This window comes from Syzygium oleosum, unplaced genomic scaffold (assembly GCF_021117445.2).
Source record: "Syzygium oleosum isolate NSW1041296 unplaced genomic scaffold, Sole_v2.1 Sole_v2.65, whole genome shotgun sequence".
Taxonomy (NCBI): domain Eukaryota; kingdom Viridiplantae; phylum Streptophyta; class Magnoliopsida; order Myrtales; family Myrtaceae; genus Syzygium; species Syzygium oleosum.
In genome coordinates, this window is record NW_026607549.1 from 536,555 (window position 1) to 548,025 (window position 11,471).

Consider the following 11,471-nt stretch of genomic DNA (forward strand, 5'->3'; position numbering starts at 1 on the left):
AATCCGACGCCATATTATGTTGGCCACGCACATATAGAACGCGTATGTGCAAAAATTGGAATTTCGCCCCGGGATCGGAAAAATGACGGTTTTGCCCCTGGGCTATTTTCGGGTCCGAATTTTGTTGGGAAAATTTTAGGATAATTACCAGAGGCTATCAGCTCAATTATTAGGGCCATTGACCATTTTACCCCTCACTTTTTGGATAAGATCAAATTTAAACCGTTAGATTAGGGGTATTTTCGTCAAAATTGCCGGATTTGCGACACATGTCGCCCTAGGCTGCCCCTTTTTGACCAAGTCTGATCTCTCTCTCTCCTCACTTCTTCCCCACGTCCAGAACTCCCACAGAACAGAAGCTCTCCTCTGTTTTCTCTCTTTTCTCCCTTTTTTTCTCATTTTCTTCATCTTGGCCGAGCCTCACCGGAGCTTGTCGCTGGCCACCGGAGCGCCGACGCCGGCCGCTGTGCCTCGCCGTCGACCACCTCAGTCCCCAGCCTCAGCCCCACCTCTGTCCGACCCCTTTCTCTCTCTTTCCCCTTCTGCAAATAGGACCGCCAGAGCTTCGCCGGAGCTCCGATCGCCGTTCCGTCGAAGCCCAGATGTCCAGCACGCCCGTACGTCCCCGTACGTCACCGTCCGTACGGTGTCCGTACGGGGGGGGGGTGGTACTGTAGCTGTCCGTACGGTCCGTACACGTCGCCGTACGCCGTCGCCGGAAACGTGCCGCCGGTTCTACTGTTCACCAGTAATCGGCCGCCGTTCCTCGTCGTCGTGGTCCAAGATTAAGTGAGTAAAATTCCTAAACTCGGATTAGGACTGATAGTGCGTTTTTCTGGACTGGTTTAGGGATGCTAGTACTGGCAGTGAAAACTATTGTGTACCGATCGATAGGAATTATTATTGGGAAAATTGTGGTGAATCATTGAGGATTTATTGGGGAGAGTAATTAGATTAAATGACCAATTTAGGAGCCCATTGGAAAATTATCGGATATGTCCGGGTTGACTGGTGGTACGTAATTTGTACTTAAGTGTGATTAATTATGTACTGCCATATAGCTTGTTGTGTGGCTGATTATTGTGGTGTGCGATTGGCCATTGTTTGGCTTGCAATTACTTATTGATTTGTGAATCGCACGTTAGGCCACACGGTATTAATTGAGCCAATTGAGCACGTGTTGTGATATTGAGTGTTTGAATTATGTTGGTGCTCGTGGTGCATTACATTGCATAACATGGACACGCATTGTGTATGCCAAGAGTGAGGCATGTGATGAAGTTGTGCGAGAATGCGTGTCTGCCATGAGCATGTGATCACCTAAAATACCCTGAGGCGTTTTACGCTGGGTTCAGATAATAATGAGTTGTGTGATCACCTAAGGGCCTTCGGATCGTGACCTTTGGGTCGATACCGTCCTCATGCACTTTGAAGCAGGACGATGCCCGGTACGTCCGGAAGGCGACCATCCTCATGCACTTTGAAGCAGGCTCTGGTTCGCAAGGAGAACAGTGTTGCGCCTCATGCACTTTGAAGCAGTGCTAGAGACACCGGGCCGGATCGGTTCTTCGCGCCTCATGCACTTTGAAGCAGCTAGACGCACCGGGCCGTGAAAAATTAATGACTCGAGTCGTAATAATAATGAATTGGGCAAGTGTGCCAGTGTGGGCCAGTGGGCCGGAGAAATGCGCATGACATGTCGACGACATTTGCATGCATGAACATGCATAGACTGGCATACGAAGGTGTGAGAATCAATGCATGAGCATGTGATTGACATACAGGTGATCATGCGTGCCACGTATGTGCCGTGATTATTATATGTTGATCCGTCTAACCTGCAGGGTCTGAGAATGGTTTGATTATTGTCGTGTTGTGATTATAAATATTTGTTTCCGGTCAGGAGATTGCATGCTAGCCTAGCCTAGGTTTAGGGGTTGAACTCACTGAGATTTATCTCACGGTTGTGTAAACCGAAATATTTCAGACCCCCAGCTGTAGGATGCCGAGGACACCACCTCTTTTTGGTATACCGCAGTTCATCCAGCGGTCATCTAGTGTGCACCCTTGTGGGGGACGGACCCGCAGCCATGGTCGAGGAAGCCGAGGAGCCGAAGTGTTTTACACTGACCCCTTTTGACTGAGTGGCTGCTGACTGTGTGTTTCCTATGCTGTTGTATAAATGAATTGTGTAAAAGGTTTTCTTTGGTAATACTAGTATACATACTTTCAGAGGTGTTGTTTGCTGGTTGTGCTACCTTGGCCTCATGTATTTTATTGTCAGGGTGTATATATATATTTATATACGTACTTCCGCTTATGCTTGATCTCTGTTTGGGGTTTGGGTCGGCGACGCTTCCTGGGAGCGTTGCACCTTAATCGACCGTGACGGGATGTTGCGCTTCGTGGGGTACGGGGCGTGACAGTGTATGCAATAGAATCTTTCTTGATCCTTTTCTCCCAAAAATGTCAACCATGAACCTCCTAATTTGCCTCAACGTGAGGTGGTTCTTAACAAGGTTGTTTTGAAAAACTTCTTCATCTTTTAGGCTCAAATTTAGCTTGCAAGGGATAATCGTGTGTTTAAGATAGCGAAATGATTGCTTTTTATTATTTCAATATCATTTCACTTCATGTAATCATTGCGAATATCCTATATCTCCTTCGGATGAGGCTATCTCTCACTTTTGACATCCACTCTTTTGTTTTTCTCAAATGTGTAAAGGACGTGTTTGGATACAGCTTACGTTTCCTCATCTGAAGGTCTTTCCATTTGATTTCATTCAAATATTTCCTTTGAAGTCTTTCAAGACTTTTTGTCAAATCATCCTCTTTGGGGAATTTTGATGTGCAATACATGTTCAAACCTTTTAGTTGAAACATTTTGAGATGATCTTTCAAATGATATCTTTTGATTTAATGTTAATCCGCTTGGGGAGGAAAACTCAATCCTTTTGGAAAAGTAAACTTTTTAGGGTCTAAGTTCATGAGTTAGGGATACTTACCTGACCGGCTTGATGGGATTCCTGTAAAAACCAAGTGTCAAAATATGTTCTTGTGCTGTTCATTTCAAATTGAAACAATACAACCAACCTCTTGTCTACTTTGGTTTGAGTATCCAAGAAAGATTATCTTTCAGATCTCTTGTTTTGATTTGCCCCACTTGGGGAATTGGACTTCTTTTGAATGACAACCTTTTTAAGATTCAATTTCTTTTCAAAAAGGACATGGAATGCTTACCTTTTCAACTTGGTGGAAATCCTGCAAAAATTAAAAATCTTGTGTTAGAATTCATTTGCACAACAACCCTTATTACCAATTGGAACAATACCACCAACTTTCTTGTGTGCTTTGGTTTGATTCCTCTGGGGATTCATTTTTTGTGATTTCCTTCCATTGGATTTCCTGAAGATGACAATTTGGAAAAGGAAGAATATATTAATGAATGATCTCAAGGAGAGTAAATTAGAACGACACGTTCCTCTACCTTCTTTTTTACCAACTTCATTGGAGAATCTAAGATCTCACATCGTCTTAAACTCCTTTGTGCTTTATTCTGCAAATGAACAAACATGTACATAAAATGCATGATATGCATGATAAGAAAATGCTCTGAAGTGGCTCAAATCATTTTCTGAAATATCCAATCCGGTTTTTCATTTCATTCATGGGTAGAATATTTTGATTGAATTTGAATTTACAGGATGGGCCAATTCTGTTCCATCCATGTCTACAAGAATCAACGCTCCATCTGGTAAGACTTTCTTGATAACATACGGGCCTTCATAATTTGGAGTGAATTTCTCATGAGGATCTGAATTATTGGGAATGGTCTTCTTTACCACAAGATCTTCTATTTCAAAATGCCTTGGTCTATTCTTCTGATTGAAAAATTTAGCAACTCTCTTCTAATAGACTTGACCATGACATATGGCCCTCAACCTCTTCTCATCGATCATGTTGAGCTGTTCGTATCTCTGTTAGATCCATTCAGCTTCAAAAAGCTTTAATTGAGATAGCACTCTTCATAAAGGAATCTCCACTTCCACAAGTAATACGTCTTCCATTCCATAAACCAAAGAAAATGGCGTTGTCCTAGTTGATGTCCGAATTGAAGTTCGATATGCCATTAAAGCATATGGCAACCTTTCATGCCAATCATGGTAGTTTTCAACTGTCCTGGACAGCATATTTTTGATATTTTTATTTGCTGCTTCCATAGCTCCGTTCATTTGTGGACGATAAGGAGATGAGTTCTAACGGTGAATGTGAAAATGCTCGAGCAAGTCATCCACAATCTTATTGTTTAAGTTTGATTCATTGTCAGTGATGATTGCTTCAGAAACTCCATATCCGGCAATGATGTCACACCTAATGAACCTTGCCACATTCTTGGCGATAACATTAGCATAAGAATTTGCTTCAATCCACTTGGTGAAATAATCAATTGCAATCAAGATGAAACGATGTCCATTCGAAGCCTTAGGATTAATCGGACAAAACAATATTGATGCCCCACATCGAAAACGGCCATGGCTCAGACATCTGATGTAGCTCATTTGGAGGGGCATTGATTCGGTCTCCCTAGACTTAGTACTGAAGGCAACATCTCACATGTCAAATGCAGTCTGTTTCCATTATCATCCAATAATACCTTAACCTCATGATTTTACGGACTAGAAGATGGCCGTTCATATGCGGATCACATTTGCCTTCATGGATTTCTTTCATGATTTGATCAGCTTCTTTGGCATCTACGCACCTTAACAAGACTGAATCAAATGACCTCTTGTAGGGCAAAAGTACACCACAAGTGCCATAACTTGTGTACGGCGATCACTTTAGTGCCATAACTTTTTTCGGATCACTTTGGTGCCAAGTTGGAAGAAAATCGATCACTTTAGTGACTCCGGCCAAAAAGCTGACCTGGTATTTATATTAAAAAAAATGATCTGACTTGTACACGATGGAAATTACGTGGCTTTTTTTCGAATTTTTTAATTTTTAGAAAAATAATAATAATTAAAATAATTTAAAAAAAAAAAAAAGGTGTTGCAGCAGCGCGAGGGCTCCCTCGCCGCCAAGCCACCACCGCCGAGAAGGGATGGCGGTGGTGGGCGCAGTGGTCGGCGAGGGTTGCCGGCCCTTGGCCGGGGCCCGGCGACCCTCGCCTTGCCCCGCGAAGGTCGGATCCGGCGAGGCAAGACCTCGCCGTCGCGACCTGTGCGACGGCGAGGTCCCGCCTCGCCCGGTGAAGGCGAGGCCGGACCTCGCCGTCGCCTCGGGTCGCGACGACGAGGTCCGGCCTCGCTTCGTTGGGCGAGGCGGGACCTCGCTGTCGCCCGGGTCGCGACGGCGAGGCGCGGCCTTGCCTTCGCGGCAAGGCGAGGCCTCGCCGTCGCGACCTGAGCGACGGCGAGGTCTCGCCTCGCCGGATCCGTCCCTCGCCGGGGTCGGCGAGGTTGGCGGGCTCGGCCGTGGGCCGGCGACCTCGCCGACCACTACGCCACCACCGCCGGCCCTTCCTGCGGTGGTGGCTTGCGGCAAAAGCGCGAGGGCTCGCCGCCGTCAGCAGGCTTTTTTTTTAAATTAATTAATATAATATAATATAATATAATATAATATACTTTTTTTAAAAAAAATACACTTCAGCGGGCTAAACAGCGTCGTTTTTTGTTTTTAATGCTGACTGGACCTCTCCGGCGAGCCGTGTCAGCGCCACATCGGATTTCCGGCGAGCCATGTCAGCATTGGCACTAAAGTGATCGATTTTCAAAAAAGTTGGCACCAAAGTGATCCGAAAAAAGTTATGACACCAAAGTGATCGCCGTACATAAGTTATGGCACTTGTGGTGTACTTTTGCCCCTCTTGTAGAGAGTCTGACCACTAAGAAAGAACTTTTTGGCTATCTTATTTATGAACTTTCTATTAGCTGATTGGCTCATCTCGGGAAATTCGCCTGTTTGAAGATACTTATTAATATCATGAAACCATGGTTCATTATCAAACTCTGCTTGAACTACCATGCAATATGTTTTTTTTTTTTGGTAAAGTCCATGCAATATGTTTGTGGCTCTAGAATGTTGATTCTCAATGGTTTAATATCTAGACCGTATTCCGCTTGTAGTAAGGATGATAAAGTAGTCAGAGCATCTGCAAAGTGATTATGAGCTTTCGGTAGATAATCAAATGTGATATCTTCAAATTCTAGGGCACCAACTTGGAATCTCGGGTTTTCCATTCACCCGTCGTTTGTAAAATAATAAGCATGGAATCTCCGTGTACTTGCAGCTTCTTTACTTTCATTGAAAGAATATTTTATAGATAAGTTACTATTGGTGAGGATAATTAGGTGTGCCATAGAAAAGTTACAATCCATTAGGTAAGGTAAATTATATATATTTTTTGGGGAGTATTACAAACCATAAGATCCATAGAACTTACGAGGATAAAAGGGACATCATGAACTTTATTACGCACGTAAATCTTCAAACCTCAAGCTAACAAAAGTAGAGATTTCAAAGGCACGATCGATAGACCCTTTATGTTCATTACCACATTGGTGTGACTACACTTCGTTCAAATTTCACATTGGCAAGGGACTAACAAAGAGCGATATGATATGATCTTTGAGCTTGGTCTTAGAATGTGTGTAATGATCTCCGTCGGTGTATAACACATCTATCACCCGCGAGAGATTGAGAATTGGCATGAGCACCGGTGTTGGGACTGCGGTCGGACGAAGGAACTCTTCATTGATATCCTTCCACGCATCATCTACTCGTTTTTGGAGTTCTCCCTCAGCTTCCTGCTCCGAGACGGCATTTTCTTTCATCAACAACTCCACCGAAGATGCCACATGCCCCCTCTTTTGCTCCAACTGTATGTCGACGACATCGGTGTGCTTAGGTCAACATTGTTTTCTGATTGAATGGTGGTCGATCTAATTTAATTTAGATTATTGGAGGATTATTATGTTTTTTATTATACCTGGTGAGAAGCAATGTCATCCATGAACCTACATATGATTTGTGAAGCCTTCAAAATCTTACAGTCGCCGAGCAACCATTCAAAAGCATCTTTTGTGACCACATCGCCCATTCCTACGAATGCTGTGATCGATAGCGCTTCATAGCTTGTCGTTAATAATGCAAGGGGCATGTATTCCTCCATCGTTGGTGTGTAGCCGATATGGAACCATTTGGCTTCGTGAAAGTAGCATCTCGCTTGCTTCTTCATCTGGGAAATTAAACATAAACAAGAGGGAAAATGACTCAAATGGTCCATGAATTTTAGCCCGACGTGCAACGTGATTCCTGAAACTTATAATTTGTTCGATGTGGTCCCTCAACTGTAGGCCAATGTGGAATGTGGTCCCTGGACTTTTAATTTATTTAATATGATCCATGGACTTTTGATACATGTTCATTCTAGTCCCTGAACTATATAAAAATATTCAATGTTATCCCTGAACTTGAATTAATGGAAGGACTATATTGAATATGTTCAAGTTCAAGGACTAAGTTGAATATGTATAAAAAATTCAAGGACCACATTGAACAGATTGAAAGTTTGGGATTCACATTGCACATTGAGCAAAAATTCATAAACCGAATTAAACAAATTAAAAGTTCAGGGACCATTTGCACATTAGATCAAAGTTAAGGCATTATTTGTGTCATTATCCCTAAACAAGAATTTTGGGATCCTGAGAAAAAATAGCTATTGATGCATGCAAAATGTACCAATGGTGCTTACGGCTTCTCTGGCATAGACGAGGCGGTACGATCTTCCTTTCGTGGCCAGTTCATTCCCGATTTCATCATAGAGATCGAGAAGCTCCTTATAATGAGCTTGCATATACTCTGGTAGTCCATCCATGGCATCGACATCCCACCTGAATTCGAGTCCTCAAAAATGACACACTTACTCTACACGTACTTGGTCAAATTCAGAAATTTGAGAAAGAGAAAGTGGGTTGCATACTTCTCAATTGCTTCGGTGTAGAGTACAAGTTCTTCCGATGTGCCATAGACGTCATAGATATCGTCGAGAATGGAAATCAGGGCAGTCACCCTAGTTAGTATATCTCTGGCCACGGCGAACTCCGGCTGGAAATATGCGCCCACCATCCAGAAGAACAACTCCACAATCCTGTCTCTAGCGAATGGGAACTTCCTCGCAACATCTATATCCTTCCACCACCTATGAATAAACGAATATGAGCGCTATTGAAAGTACGTTAGCCCGATGAATTCACATAGTTTAAACTCATTTTTTTCACTTGTAACGGACTTTCAAAAGCACTGTCTAGAAGGGTAAATCGAAGCCAGACAAGTAAACCTTTGGAAAACACAACCAGAGAAAGCTGTAGCTTGGGCATTGTTAAAACATAAGCTAGAAGCTAATTTTAGATTATAACTATCATGTGAAGTTAGTTGACCTTGTAATCTTGCCGATTTCCTTCTGGTGTTGCTCTTGCAGCAAGTTGAAATCTAGCTTAGCCAACAAGAGCAAGACCTCGTCATGCGAAGGCTCCTCTTGGTAGAGTGAAATATAATGCCTCGCCTCGAGTCTCGGCAGCCCCTTGCGAAGTGGCTGCTTTAGGGCACGACTCGCTTGTTTCGCGAGACTAGTGCTTACTTTCGTTTCATCGATCGATTCGAGGTGAGTTATAGCAAAAGGAAGTGCTTCTTCCAGAAGAGCATCGCCATGGCACCTTAAATGGCAAGCTTCATATAGGCTCAACAATCCGCGCACATCTATGATGAGTGATTCCCTGAATTTGCCTTCGCTGTCCTTGAATTTGTTAAAGACCTCTGTGCGACCAACCGACATGGGACAAAAGACGTAATCGATTAGAAATTAGGAAAGCGATACTCCTAGTTATATTATGGGTATATTATTGGATTTGTTCACTAAGTTTAAGACTTACCCGATGAGATATTGAAACCTTGTTGTCGCAACAATCGAAACATAAGAGCAACCATGTGAAGGTCATCTCCCATAAAATCTCCATGATCGGGTTGAGAGTAACTTTTGTGGATTTGTTCTAATTGCTCATCAATTTCTCGTTCAAAATGGTAGTCAATTCCCAAACGTTGAATTTCATCAATCAAGTGAAGCATTTGTGAAGGCTTATCCACGACATCAATCAGCATCTTCCTCACCTTTCCTTTCAATTCCTCAACTTGTTCCTCCACTCTTCCAAGGAATTTGAACTTCTGCAAATATATAATCCGCTATTCTTTAAAAAAAAAAAACTCAAAGGAAAGCGAAGTTATTGTGAAAAATAATAATCATGTTTTCTTGGTTACAAAAACATAAAAAAAAAATTTGAAAACAAGGCAAATTGTGCATACTGAAAACTCAATACGACTAGCGTATATTCTCAGAAAAGTGAATTAATGATAAAGACCGAATCATTTCATTTTGAAACTTTCGAGGAGACGATAACATTATTCTCTAAAATTGAATAATCGATGACCAAATCATTTTATAAAGGTGGAGTAGTACAAATGATGTTTTTGAAGGAGGGACTGTTGCATACGTCGGGTGCATACAATATAGTTTAAACTCGTTAAACATGACCCTGTTTGGCGTAATCAAACTCTTGATGCAGCAGACCTAATTCAAATGATTTGTAGCTAAATGAAATGTGCTTTACGCAGCGATGCAAGAGAAAGTGTTTGGCAGCCAAAACGATATTGATCCACTTCATTCGCCAAGAGAATGAACTTCACTTCACTGGAAGAACAAAAACCACCATCTCGCTCATTCCTTTCTTCGTTGCTACCTTTTTCTTTCCAAAGATGGGTTTCTTTTTTTTTTCTTTTTAAGTGATGGGGTGGAGTCGTATAAGAACCTTTTTTTTTTTAACCTAGGATTCCCGAGAACAACTCCTAGATCAATTAAGGATCACACGTAGAAAATTGATAGGTTTGGATAAGGTAGTAGAATTGATAGAGAAATTCATAGACCTAGGTGGGATAGTCGAATTGATAAAGAGGATGGAGATCGAAACAAAAGCCAAATGCCCAAGAAAGCAAAGATAGAATCAAAAGTAAAATCAACCAAGTTCGTTTGTTGATACTTCTCTTGAATGGACAGTGGAATTATGGTGGAAATGATCAAGCCAACCATATAGTTCTGCTGCTAAGACTTAGTCCTAAACCAACGCAACTAGAACCATGTATCCGCATTCTCTTTCTCCCGGATGGAAAGGCTAAGTGACAAAAGTAAACGAGGAAGAAAACTTTTTTCTCGCTCAATCCCTTCATTGTTCTACCACTTCTTACTAGCAGTTCTTTCTTTACACTTGAAGACAACCCATTATTTTTCACAAACATGAAGAGTCAGAGTTCACAAATGTTGAGAGCTTTCAGGCAAAAGAACGGCTCAAAGCAGTCCAAAGCAGCCCTACTTTCACCATTATTGCCCTACGTTCACATATAGTGTAATTGGCACCTTCACAACATGTAAATATACCTTTTTTCCATTTAACTGCAATTGCAAAAGTTTTCTGGTTATACATTTTTGTACATGGAACATGTATAATGGGTGACTTGCATAGTGATAGAAGATGAGAGTTTCCCGATAATTAACCAATTTATCAAGCAATATTGGGATCGATGGTGCTCAACTATCTAAGAATTATGGTGGATTTGTTTCACTAAAAATTTTATGATAAAGGAAAATAAATTCTATGTAAATCGTTTTCAAGGAAAATGGTTATTTTTCATTTGTTTTGTGGTTTAGGAAAAATGATTTCCTTCTTACTAGAAGGGAAAATTGTTTTCACCCAATGTAAGCTTATTGTTTTTGGTCTAGGAAAATGTGTTTCCATAGATCAATTAATTTTCACCGTCATCCAAATACCGGAAAGTTGAAAAACAATTTCCCAGAAACAATTGTCTTTCAAACAAACGGACCTTTAGTTCTTTGATGCCATCACTTGTCGTGAACACAAGCACTTTTATTAATTCTAAAAAACGCAATTGCCTGAAAACAGAGGAAGAAGACGAGAAGAATTACTAACCGTTGAGTTGGAGGGAGAAGCATATTTGAGGAAGTAATCGCCCCATATGCTCTCGTGATATTCCGCACACCGCCGTTCGACCCCGCCGCTTCTCCCTTTACTCGGAGGAGAAGATGGAATTGTCGAAACCTGAACCGACATGTTCCCCGCCATTATTGTGCTTCATTTGTGGATGTCAGACGGCTATGCAAATTGAAGACTGAGGAGAGGCTTTCACTGCATTGCAGAACAACAACACTTGATGGGTATTTATAGGCAACATGTTCATAGCCACTTTGTTACTTGTAGGGGTGAGCGGTTCTAGATTTCTTACACGTTCCACGTGGAACCTGGAACCTATCCTCGGGTATGGGTTCTTCATTTTTTGGAACCTAGAACCTACCCTGTCACAGGTTTCAAGGTCGAACAAGTTTTTTTTTATTGCTTTTTTAG

At 41.9% G+C, this 11,471-nt stretch overlaps 1 protein-coding gene across 1 annotated transcript; it reads right to left on the minus strand.

Moving 5' to 3' along the window:
- Positions 1–6,541: 6,541 nt before the first annotated feature.
- LOC115664353 ((-)-germacrene D synthase-like) lies at positions 6,542–11,247 on the minus strand. The gene is made up of 7 exons (XM_056308023.1): positions 11,040–11,247; positions 8,937–9,225; positions 8,445–8,820; positions 7,988–8,206; positions 7,760–7,898; positions 6,992–7,240; positions 6,542–6,881 (listed from the first exon to the last, which is right to left on the minus strand). The coding sequence occupies exons 1-7, from the start codon at positions 11,190–11,192 to the stop codon at positions 6,588–6,590; spliced, it is 1,719 nt and encodes a 572-aa protein (XP_056163998.1). The 5' UTR covers positions 11,193–11,247; the 3' UTR covers positions 6,542–6,587.
- Between the last annotated feature and the right edge of the window lie 224 nt (positions 11,248–11,471).

Coding starts and splice junctions, on each gene's coding strand:
- LOC115664353 (XM_056308023.1), bottom strand. CDS start 11,192: ATGGCGGGGAACATGTCGGTTCAGGTTTCGACAATTCCATCTTCTCCT. Junction 8,821..8,936: donor AGGTTTCAATATCTCATCGG/GTAAGTCTTAAA, acceptor TTGGTCGCACAG/AGGTCTTTAACAAATTCAAG. Junction 6,882..6,991: donor ATGACATTGCTTCTCACCAG/GTATAATAAAAA, acceptor GTCGACATACAG/TTGGAGCAAAAGAGGGGGCA.